The sequence below is a fragment of the Macaca nemestrina genome, chromosome 6, assembly GCF_043159975.1.
Source record: "Macaca nemestrina isolate mMacNem1 chromosome 6, mMacNem.hap1, whole genome shotgun sequence".
Taxonomy (NCBI): domain Eukaryota; kingdom Metazoa; phylum Chordata; class Mammalia; order Primates; family Cercopithecidae; genus Macaca; species Macaca nemestrina.
In genome coordinates, this window is record NC_092130.1 from 67536512 (window position 1) to 67549227 (window position 12716).

General features: G+C 42.3%; 1 protein-coding gene across 2 annotated transcripts in view; it reads right to left on the bottom strand.

Annotated features, from left to right (window-relative positions):
* Positions 1-11852, bottom strand: part of LOC105499962 (signal recognition particle 19) — a 28908-nt gene extending 17056 nt beyond the window's left edge. The window contains exons 1-5 of one of the 2 annotated variants that reach the window (XM_011772853.2): positions 11698-11852; positions 10520-10595; positions 8574-8645; positions 8364-8475; positions 5178-5686 (exon numbers count right to left, since the gene is read on the bottom strand). In XM_011772853.2, the coding sequence (XP_011771155.1) occupies positions 5553-5686; positions 8364-8475; positions 8574-8645; positions 10520-10595; positions 11698-11738 (435 nt within the window). In that variant the 5' untranslated portion in view covers positions 11739-11852 and the 3' untranslated portion in view covers positions 5178-5552. Of the gene's footprint in view, positions 1-5177; positions 5687-8363; positions 8476-8573; positions 8646-10519; positions 10596-11697 lie in introns of those variants that run through there. The other variant, XM_071098609.1, reaches the window with a different exon arrangement.
* Between the last annotated feature and the right edge of the window lie 864 nt (positions 11853-12716).

Consider the following 12716-nt stretch of genomic DNA (forward strand, 5'->3'; position numbering starts at 1 on the left):
CAACTCTGTAGGTGATCCTAGTATGGAGCCAGGGTTGAGAACCACTGGTAGAGACTAGTAATGAGGACAAGACTCTTCCTTTGTTGGCCAGGCTGGTCTCAAACTCCTGGGCTCAAGAGATCTACCTGCCTTGGCCTCCCAAAGTGCTGGGATTACAAGCATGAGCCACCATATCCAGCCACTCTGAACTTTTGTGGTTTTTCTGTTTTTTTGAGACAGGGACTCACTCTGTCACCCAGGCTGGAGTGCAGTGGCATGATCACAACTCTCTGCAGCCTCAATCTCCTGGGCTCAAGCGATTCTCCCGCCTCAGCTTCCAGAGTAGCTAGAACTACAGGTATGTGCCACCAGGCCCATCTAATTTTTTTTTTTTTTGTAGAGAGGGAGCCTTCCTATGTTGCCCAGGCTGGTCTTGAAGTCCTGGGTTCAAGTGGTCTTCTTGCCTCAGTCTCCCAAAGTGCTGAGATTACAGGTGTGAGCCACAGCACCCGGGGCAGATCTCAACTTATAATCAGCCTTTTGGTCCTTCTATCTTAAACACCAGCAACCAAAACAAAGCTACTAACATGATAGGGATCAAAATAAAATTAGAAGGAAAAAAAAGGAACTTGGAAACAAGAAGACTATAAATCTCACCTTCTGAGAAATAAATTACATCCATGAACTGAGAATAGAATGCTAGAAAAAGGAAACATGCAAATTACAAGAGCTTAAAGAAGTTAAAAAGAAGGCCGGGTGCGGTGGCCCACACCTGTAATCTTAGCACTTTGGGAGGCCAAAGCAGGCGGATCACCTGAGGTTGGGAGCTCGAGACCTGCCTAACCAACATGGAGAAACCCTGTCTCTACTAAAAATACAAAAATTAGCCAGGCATGGTGGTGCATACCTGTTATCCCAGCTACTCGGGAGGCTGAGGCAGGAGAATCGCTTGAACCCAGGAGGCAGAGGTTGTGGTGAACTGAGACTGGGCCACTGCACTCCAACCTGGGTGATAGTGTGAAACTCCACCTCAAAAAAAAAAAAAAAAAGAAAGAAAGAAAGAATCATTTGTGGATCTCATTGAACACATCTGAATTCTGGGCTGGGGCCAGAGATACTGCATTTTTCACAATCTTTCACCAGAGGCCAGTGCTGCTGGTCCTTAAACCACACTTTTAGTAGCAAGTGTACTACATGACTGAGCTGTGAACAGAATGTATAACAATGGAAACTCTGAATAGTGGTTAAATTATGAAATATATTGGTAGACTGGGAAGACAGGAAGACAGGAACTATGCAAGCATATGGTAGAGAAAGAAAACTAAATCCTCTTCTTCTACAGATGGAAGTTAATGCCTAAAACAGAAACACACTATTAAAACTAGCTGGCTTTTAAAATTATATATAATTTTGATAACAGATTCCTTAAGAAGTGAGTACAGGATGTGAACACAGTTCATAAATACAAAAAGCACTTCAACATCTACATTATGATTCCCTTTTTCAGCTAGGTGTGGTGGCATGCACCTCTAGTCCCAGCCACTTGAGAGGCTTGCTTCAGCCCAGGAGTATGAGAACAGCCTCGGTGAAATCGTGCAGTGGCACGATTTCAGCTCACTGCAACCTCCATTTCCCAGGGTTCAAGTGATTCTCCTGCCTCAGCCACCCGAGTAGCTGGGATTACAGGTGCCTGCCACTGCACCCGGCTAATTTATGTAGTTTTTAGTAAAAATGGGGTTTCACCATGTTGGCCAGGCTGGTCTTGACCTAATGACCTCGTGATACACCACGCCTGGCGAATTTCTATTCATTTTTTAAGCTACCCAGTCTGTGGTGTTCTGTTACAGCAACATAAAACACTAAGATTTCAGAATTATTGCTGTAACAATATATTGCCGTTTCTTCACATTACTGCAATTGGTGCAATCAGTGAACTTTTTTTTTTTTTTTTTTTTTTTTGCCAGTTGTTAAGTGAAAACTGTAATCTTTTTAAAACAGACAAAAAAATTTTTTTTGAATCAGGTCTCTTTTTTTCACCCAGGCTAAAGTGCAGTGGCACAATCACGGCTCAGTGCAGCCTCAACCTCCCAGCCTCAAGTGATCCTCCCACCTCAGCCTCCTAAGTATAAAAGTTTGTAATTAAAAAAAATTTTTTTAGAGGCCAGGTGTGGTGTGACTCATGCCTATAATCTCAGCACTTTGGGAGGCCAAGGCGAGCAGATCATGTGCAGTCAGGAGTTCGACACCAGCCTGACAAACATGGTGAAACCCTGTCTCTACTAAAAATACAAAATTGGCCAGGCGTGGTGGTGATGCTTGAAATTGGGTGGCAAAGATTGCAGTGAGCTGAGATCACGCCACTGCACACCAGCCTGGGCAATGTGTATTTGGCTCATGATTAGGAGCTGGGAAATCCAAGAGCATGGCACAGTATATGGCAAGGGTCTTTGATGCTGCGTGATCCCATGGTGGAAGGTGAGAGGACAAAGAGGGTGTGCTCCAGAGAGCAAAAGAAAAATTTGGCTGAACTCCATTTTATAACAAACCCACTCCTGAGATAGTAACATTAATCCATTCCTGAGGGCAGAGCCCCCATGGCCCAATCACCTCCCAAAGGTTCCACCTCTCTATAACATCACAATGGCAATTAAATTTCAACATGCATTTTGGAGGGGACATTCAAAATATAGCACTGACAATCCTTATTGCCCCCAAACTAAACCACTTCCAGATTTCAACCATCTTTCTGTGACAAATCTTTTAAGCTGGCTACCACAGTATACTTTTTTTTTTTGAGACAGGGTCCAGCTCTGCTGAGGTGAGTGGAATAGCATGATCACGGCTCACTGCAGCCTCACCTCCAGAGCTCAAACAATCCTCCCACCTCAGCCTCCCAAGTAGCTAAGACTATAGGCAAGTACCACCATGCCCAGCTAATTCTTTTATTTTTTGTAAAGACAGAGTCTCACTATGGTGCCCAGGTTGGTCTCAAATTCCTGGACTCCAGTGATCCTCCTGCCTCAGCCTCCCAAGGTGCGGGATTACAGGTGTGAACCACTGTACCTGGCCCAGTATGCGTTCTCAACTACTTTCTTCCTTAGCTGCCTTGGCTGTTAGGACTGAAAAAGCTATGTAGTCACCCCTCATCTGTGGTTTCACTTCTGTTGTTTCAGTTACCTTGGTCCCAAAACAGGTGAGTATAGCACAGTATTTTGAGAGAGACTGACAATTTCCACATACCTTTTATTACAGTATATTGTTGTAATTGTTCTAATTTTATTGTTAATCTGTTACTGTGTCCAATTTATAAACTTTATCATAGGTATGTATTAACCCATTCTCATGCTGCTATGAAGAAATATCCAAAACTGGGCAATTTTTAAAGGAAACAGGTTTAATTGACTCATAGTTCCGCATTGCTGGGGAGGCCTCAGGAAACTTACAAACATGGCAGAAGGCAAAGGAGAAACAGGCACCTTCACAGGGCGGCAAGATGGAGTGACTGCAAGCAGGGGAAATGCCAGGCACTTATAAAACCAACAGATCTTATAAGACTCACTATCTCAAGAACAGCACAGGGGAAATTGCCCCCATGATCCAAGTATCTCCACCTAGCCCCACCCTTAACACATAGGGATTTGGGGATTATAATTCAAGATGAGATTTTGGGTGGGGCCGCAGATAACCATATCAGGTATATATGAATAGGCAAAAACATAGTATATATATGGTTCAGTACTATCTGCTGTTTCAGGGATCCACTCAGAGTCTTGGAATGCATCCCCCAAGGATAAGGAGGACTGCTGTGTTCACTTTCTCAGCCTCCTTTGCAGCTAGAGATGAACGTGTCACAGTTCTCAACAGCTAAACTAAGTGAAAGCCTGCTGGGAGGAATTCTGAGAAATCTCATGCCTATGGTCTCAGCTACTTGGGAGGCTGAGGTGGGAGAACTACTTGCCAGAAGTGGCTGGCACAGCTACCTTTACTTCCTGCCTTGCACTCACGTAAATACTAGCCCTTTTACAAGCAGGAACAACAATCATAAAGGTGTTAGAAATATGTCATGAACAGTAGAGCAGAAAAATACAAAAAAGGCATCACTGAGAGCTAAACCAACAACCACAGCAACCTCACTTGGATTTAACATATGAGACAAAAATCTCCTGCTTAAGTCCCTCATTGTTACACAGCAAACACATTCCCTTGTTGTGTTACACAGCCAAACACACCCACTTTCTCAAAGAAGGCTGCTCTGAATTATGTTTTACACATACTCCCCTCTCCCCAGGATTTATCTGTAAGTCAAATATGTAAACTCTTATACTATTATGTTCACTATAAAACAGAAATTGTTAAGAATTAAAAAAAAAAGGTCAACAGGCCAGCTGGCTCATGCCTGTAATCCCAGCACTTTGGGAGGCCGAGGCAGGCAGATCAACTAGGTCAGGAGTTCAAGACCAGCCTGACCAACACAGAGAAACCCCTTCTCTACTAAAAATACAAAAGTAGCTGGGCGTGGTGGCACATGCCTGTAATCCCAGCTACTAGGGAGGCTGAGGCAGAAGAATCACTTGAACCTGAACCTGGGATGCGGAGGTTGTCGTGAGCTGAGATTGCGCCACTGCACTCCAGCCTGGGCAACAAGAGTGAAACTCTATCTCAAAAAAAAAAAAACAAAAACAAACAAACAAAAAAAAACAACACACACTTAAAGAAAATGGAATTTACTGAAAATAAGAGGTAGCTTGCAGAATTCAAGGAAGAGCCAAACCAGGCCTCAGAAAGAACAGCAATCAGGATAGCTCAAAATCACTACTTTCAGAAACTGCTCTGAAATAAATTCAGAAGCACCAATCCAATTTAGTTTCTTGAAGGAAAGTGTACCTCAAGGTGCTGAAGTACAGTTAATTTTAGAACTCCCATGAAAATCATGTTCTTAAACCTACAAAATAAGCAAATTTAAAGCTTAAAATCCAGGACTTTCCATGTCAAAACAAGAATTGAACGATTCGATTACAGTAACAGATTAAAATATGATCTACAGACTGGCTTTTTACAGACTCCCCTGTTCCCCACCCACAAGAGGACCTACCACTTTCTTCTAGTTTTAGACTCACACTATGGAAACTTTCACTACATATTTTATTCTTAATACCTCTCCTCTCCTAGCATTCATTCATAAGCAAAAGCTGCAAAAGTCAGTTTCAAATTTTATTTCATTAACTTAAAAGGTGGACAAAATGTTTATTTTAAATCGAATTGAAATTTATCTGAAACAAGTAACTCATTTCAAGTAACTTATTGTACAGTCCTTTGTCCATTTAAAAATATTCTTTCTTCCAAAAAAACTGCATTGAAAGACAAAAAAATTCTTTTATACGGCATAAAAGCGAGATGCAAACTTCTGATGTAAATGTTTCACCGTCAACTCCGATGATAAAGATGAGAGGCACAAGCGTTCACAGTTCAGTTAAATGATGCAAACAAAAAGCTTCTGTTTCCCTCTGATACAAATCAGAAGTCTCCATTCATGTCTCTTACAGTAGTACCACATACTTGATGCTGATACTAGGTTACTTCTTTTTCTTTCCTTTCCCTTTTTTACTTCCCTCTCCTTGTTGAAGACTTTGGTCAGCACCTCCTGCTTTTTGTGTCCTTGTTTTTAGTTTAGGTATCATTTCTGCTGCATACAACATTACTGACTTACCTAGGAACCAGAAGTTAGGCTTAGTGTATAATCTGAGAAATAAGACATAAAAAGTCATCAACTTGAATATCACAAAGTGTAAGAAACTATCACATCAAGAAAATGGAAAATATGTTTTTTTAAAAAAATGAAAAATCAAATGACTGAAGACACTAGCTCAAGCTGGGGGAAATGTACTGAGAGTGAGAATAATGCTGAAAATATTTAAATGAATCAAATCAAAAGGCAAACATAAGTATGAAAAAAAAATTTTGGTCTTGGTCCTAGCAATTAGCTTGAAGATCTAAGGAGTATCCAAATACACCTCAGGTAGGAAACAGAGTCAGAATATCATTGTCTCTTAAGACACTGAAACACAGGGTTTTCTCAGACTTACAACAAAAAAACAGTATCATCAAGTCACAAGAGATCCGACGGGTAAGATCAGATGATCTACACTTACATGCATTCCTGCTCTGCATACCGACAACCAGCTGCCTTCACCCAAAACAGACTAAGCTCCTCAGCTCTGCTTTCTTTTTACTATTTTACTTGGGTCTTACTGGAAATAGGAAGTGACATGTTCTCACCACAATTTCTACCCCTATTTTATCTACTAGTTAATTACAAGATTTTGTTTGTTTTTGTTTTTTTGAGATATAATATAGGAAAATGTTAAGGAGGAGAAAAAACGTATTAGAATATACTATCACTCCTTAGCCACAACCTGAAGCGTCTAGCAATACCTACCAATCCTGATGAGTTTTAGTATATAAAAAAAATCTATTTTAGGCTGAGCCCAGTGTATCATGTCTGTCATCTCGGCTCTTTGGGAGGCTGAGGCAGGAGGATCACTTGTGTCCACGAGTTTGAGACTGGCTTAGGAAACATAGCAAAACCCCATCTCTAGAAAAAATAAAAAATCATGCATCTGTATTCTCAGCTACCTGGGAGGCTGAGGTGCGAGGGTTGCTTGAGCCCAAGAGGTCAAGACTGCAGTGTGTTAGCTGAGTGTGGTGGCTCACGCCAACACTTTGGGAGGCCGAGGTGGGCAGATCACCTGAGGTCAGGAGTTCGAGACCAGCTTGACCAAGATAGAGAAACTCCATCTCTACTAAAAATAAAAAATTAGCTGGGTATGGTGGCTCATGCCTATAATCCCAGCTACTCGGGAGGCTGAGGCCGAAGAATCACTTGAACCTGGGAGGCAGAGGTTGCGGTGAGCCAAGATCACACCATTGCACTGTAGCCTGGGCAACAAGAGCGAAACTCTGTCTCAAAAAAAAAAAAAAGAAAAAGACTGCAGTGTGCCATAATCGTGCCACTGCACTCAACCTGGATGACAGAGTGAGCCCTTGTCTTTAAAAATAAAAGTTCAAACATGCTGGCTGGGCATGGTGGCTAATGCCTGTAATCTCAGCATTTTGGGATCTCCTCAAGATGGGAAGATTGCTTGAGGCCAGGAGTTTGAAATTAGACTGGGCAACATAGTGAGACCCTTGTCTCTCTATTTTAAAAAAATCAGGCCGGGTGCAGTGGTTCATGCCTGTAATCCCAGCACTCCGGGAGGCCAAGGTGGGCAGATCACGAGGTCAAGATATCGAGATCATCCTGGCCAACATGGTGAAACCCCATCTCTACCCAAAATACAAAAGTTAGCTGGGTGTGGTGGCACATGCCTGTAGTCCCAGCTACTTGGGAGGCTGAGGCAGGAGAATCACTTGAACCAGGGAGTCGGGGGTTGCAGTAAGCCAAGATCATACCACTGCACTCCAGCCAGAGCGAGACTCTGTCTCAAAAACAAACAAACAAAAAAAACAAAAAAATCAAACAAGTTGTCAGTTTGTCTGACAGTTTCACTGTTTTTAAGTAAATTTAATGGGAGAGTTCAACTAAACTGAGGGGATTATTAAAATGAAAGAAAAAATTAATAGCTCTGTTTTAAAAAATTAAAATTCTCAGAGATGAAAATTCAGAAAAATAAACAACATGTAAACAAAAACTTATCTTCCTAATACTCAGAACTAACATTCTGTTATATTGATGTCAGTTTGGTTACTGTTTTTCATGAAATAAAACACTAGAGATGACGCAACAGTCTTCTATGACCATCAATCCCTGGGTTTCTACTCTCTATCCTGCTCACCATTAGGTGACTACTGTCTTAAGAGTGAGTGTTTCCTTATAGAGCATTTCAAAAAAATACCAATAAGCAACATTACATATGCATCTATCAATAAATAGTAATATTTTGTATTTAAATTTACCTAAGTGGTACCATATTATGCATATCTCTTGCTTTTTTCAGTCAATATTGCTTTTTAGATTTATTAATGATAGAATAATTAGATATTAACAGACCTCAAGGACCTCTAGGATCTGAAATGGCAATTAACGTTCAACAACTTAATAATTTTATATTCTTAACCTGGGAGCAATGACAGACTTCCAGAGGTTTCTAAAATGTTCACACAACATTTTTTTGGAAAAATGTTTAGTGGGTCTCATTACATTTTCAAAGAGGTCGTTCACCTCAAAGAAATTAGAACTACTGCTTCTCTCCATGAGCAGTAGTCCTGTCTTTAAATTAATCTTCAGAATGCAAACTGTGACTTTCACCTTTCAGTTGTAGAACCTTTTCTGTGTTGCACAGGAGAAACCTATCCCTGAGCCCCACTGATTCATTTAAAAAGCTTACGTGATGGGAACTGCACAAGGCAGAGGCTGCCATCTTCCTGTTTGAGCTGGACCCGGACTCTGCCTCTGTATTGGACATCACGATTCCATTCTCTAGAGTACATTTTATTTTTCTAACATAAACGAAACAAAAGAAAAACAGGGCTTAAGAAAGTTATTACATCAATTAGATGAGTATGAGTATGGAAAATAGTGAAGAACCACGTCATACCTCAAGAAATACGTTAAGTCCAACTGCTGAACATACATCTTGAATCTCTGTAGCTGTAGGATTTTCAACAGCCTGAACAGTTAAAAACATAAACACTAAATATATTTGCTTTAAGTGGACACTGCCATAATGTTGGGTAAATAATTTCAAATACTATAATCAAACAAGTACCAAAACCCTAGGTTTCCTTTTTCATTAAGTACAGATGCTTCCACTGTAATTTTAAAAATTCCTAGGAATAACACTAATGCATACGTGTGTGCCCATCTCCCCTCCAACAGAACATAAACTTCTGAGGGCACGGGCTTTGTTGTGTTAACCAGTGTATTCCCCAGCACCTAGCATGGTACTCTGAACATAGTAGGCGCTCAATGATTACTGACTGCTTAAACAATTACACATACAAACACTTTCGAAAACTGCTAGTATCTACTAAAGCTGAATATATGCATTGTTTATGGCCCTGCAATTCCATTCCCAGATGCGTTCTACAAAATATGTTCACTAAAAGACAACTATTTTTAATAGCCTCAAACTATTAATAGAAATAATCCAATTTTCCATCCAGAGTAGAAAGGGCCAGGTATGGTGGCTCACAACTGTAATCCCAGCACTTTGGGAGGCCAAGGTAGGCAGATCACTTCAGTTCAGGAGTTTGAGACCAGCCTGGGCAACATGGAGAAATCCCATTGCTGCAAAAAAATACAAAAATAGCCGGACGTGGTGGCATGTGCCTGTAGTCCCAGCTACTCGGAAGGCTGAGGTTGGAGGATGGCTTGAGTCCGGGAGGTGGAGCCTGCAGTGCACTGAGACTATACCGCCGCACTTCAGCCTGGGTGACAGAGCCAGACCCTGTCTCTTAAAAAAACAAAAAAGAAGGCAGAAAAGACTCTGGTGTATTCACACAATGCAATACTATAGAGGAGACAGGGCAGTAGTTTTGAGTAGGGAAATTCTGTCCTCAGGCTCCCTACCCCTACACACACGCAAAAGACATCTAGCAACGCTTGGAGACATTTTTGATAGTCACAATTAGGGAATGGGGTTTGGAGAAGGATAGTGGGTAGAGGCCAGGGATACTGCTGAACATCTTAAAATGCACATAACAACCCCCAACAACAATTATCTAGCTCAAACTGGCAATGGTGCTGCTATTGACAAACTCTGTTACAGAGCAATGAAAATTCAACTACATTCTAATATGTAGATAAATCTCGTAAGCTTAAAGTTCAGTGAAAAAAAAGATACAAAAGTACATACTGTGAAATTCCGTTTACAGAAAAGTGAAAAATAAGCAAAAGTAACCTATGGTGTCAAAGTCATGACAGTGGTCATCCTGGTATTTTTGAGCATACGCGGAGGCGACAGTGACTGGGAGGGAACATAACGCAATCTTCCTGGATGCTTATAATGTTTTCTTTTTTGAGTGCTTGTTACCACCCAGATGTACTCATCACGTGAGAATTCACTGCATCAAACCTAGGTGCCTTAAATCTGTCATATTACAAAATACAAATTACATTTTAATAAAACTCAACAGGGCTGAACTTTTTGCAAGTCTTCACATACTTAAAAAAATCTCAACTACATTCTGAATATTATTAATATATCGTACAATGTCATAATTGTGATTTCCTGTATCAAGGGGAACAATGTCATAACTTCGTTTTAAAAAAACATGTAAAATCTACAGACTCTGCCCCCACTTCTTTACAAACACAGGCTCATTAAGAGCCATTAAAAAAAAAATCCCTTCAGCTATGAATTAATGCCTTTCTGGTTTCACCAACACTAAGGAACGCACCCCAATTCTTGGCTGTCGTTCTCCCCAAGCCCGAAATAAATGCAGTGAAGAGAACCCCCTGTGGCTCTAACAAGATGACGTGGCCCGACCAGGATGACACCCCCCATTCCCTCGAGGACCAAGGAGCCAGCCATCTGCTTACCTTACTTATGGGGATTCGCCTTCCCTCTGCGATGGTCTTCTTATTATTTAAATAAGCAGGATAGATACAAATAAACCTGCCATAGACAATAGCATTAAGTGGTATCACTAGAGCAGTAAGACGCAGGAGAAGAGGGTCGGGTGGCAGGAAACCGAAGGCCAATTCATGCTGAGTAGATATCAGATGGCTACTCCCTTTTCAAACCCTTCTTTTTCTGCGTGGCTGCTGAAAAATCAACCTTGGAAAGGTCCCCTCCAGCAACCAATCAGACTGGCTGCAGGCCTACTCCTCATTCTGAGTGATCCCCCTCCCTCAACCAATCAGACTGGCACTGGTCAATAGGAAACCTCTACAGAGTATTTAAATCCCAGAAAATTCCGTAACCAACAGCTCTTGGGCGGCTTGCTGGAGCCTGCTTCCACCCTGTGGAGTGTACTTTTGTTTAAAATAAATCTGCTTTCGCTGCCTTGCTTTGTGTGTTTTGTTCAATTTCTTATTCAAAACGTCAAGAACCTGGACAACTACACTCAACGGATAACAAGTATTTTCAAAAATACATTCTTTCGGTCCGTGGTAGGCAAGGTCATTATCATTGCTGGTACACCTATGCTATTATTTGCTTAATGTTTTTTCTTTAAATTACCTCCCTTTTACTTAACTTAATTAAAGATAAACTTTATCCACTACCTTGGAAGGAAAAAAACCACACGAATAGAAACAAAACAACCTGGGTAAATGTTACATTAGACACAGCAGCCTGTTAAAAGTTCCTGAGAATGGGTCCGCCCTCTTACATAAAAAGTGTCCGAGGTATTAAAAACTTCAAAATTTCACAAATGAGCCTTTCCGAACGCAACAATAATTAAAAAGAACACATTTCTCACACTGAGATTATGTTACTTAATATTATGTCCACGTAGCACCCAAAATCCTTCTCTCGCGTACAGGTAAACACTAGGCTACCTACGGTAGGAATTTCAGGAGCCCTGCGAAGAGCCTGGTGGCTGCTGCAGGATTCTCACAAAAATCAGCCGCCAAGGAGACCCGCGGAGCCCGTCCAGGGCGAGCTGGATCAGCTAGGCCATTCCAGAGGCCGCGGAGCGGAGAAGGGCGGTGTAACACTCGCGGCACCACAGCAAGCCCCTTCCTTTCTGAGGACCCACCCACCCAGAACCCACCTGTCCTGGTCCGCCGGGGACCGCGCTGCAGCGCAAGCCATCTTCACAAGAGTCTAAACTACAGCCCAGGAGCCGTACTTGAAAACCCGGGAGGAACTCAGCTCGGCGTTTCCGAGACAGCCCGCTTTTCCGCCGGAAGTCCTGCCCACCAAATGGTTCCGCGTCCGCGATTTCTCACCGCCTGTTTGTTCCGGCACCTGTCGCTCGGCGCCAAGATCTCTAGTCTCTGACGTGGCGCGAAGACTTCCCTCTCGCGAGAGGATCATGAAAGCTTCTCATTGCTTTCCCAAATCTCGCTGGGGAGACCAGGTAGGGCGCATGCACGGCCGCTGAAATGGGTTTAACTTCGACCTTCCCTCCTTTCCAGTTTTTCAGCAAGTATGGGTGATACTAGCTACCCTCTGTTAAGGGGCGAAGACTGTGCAACGAGGGGAATCTGTTTGGTTCAGGATGTTAGAGTAGGCAAGGAAATATTCCTTATGTTTAATTTTTATCCGTTCGTGGGCCCTAGAGCTTGCTTTCAATTTGGCAAAATGGATTTTTATAGTGGTAGAACTAGCAAAGTTCTAGACGTTGTGTTTCAGTGTGCTGTGTGTTAGAAACTTCAGTGAGCTGTGTGTTAGGCCGGGTGCGGTGGCTCACGCCTGTAATCCCAGCACTTTGGGAGACTGAGGCAGGCGGATCGTAAGGTCAGGAGTTCGAGAGCAGCCTGGCCAACGTGGTGAAACCCCGTCTCTACTAAAAATGCAAAAACTAGCGGAGTGTGGTGGCACACCTGTAATCCCAGCTACTAGGGAGGCTGAGTCGGGAGAATCACTTGAACCCGGGAGTTGGAGGTTGCAGTGAGCTGAGATCACACCACTGCACTCCAGCCTGGGTAACAGAGCAAGACTCCGTCTCGGGAAAACAAAACAAAACTAATCACCTTTTAAAACTTCTGAAGGATACTGTGTGCCATCACTACAGGCATACTTCATTATTGCACTTCGCTTTGCTGCCACGAGTAGATACAGCCTTTT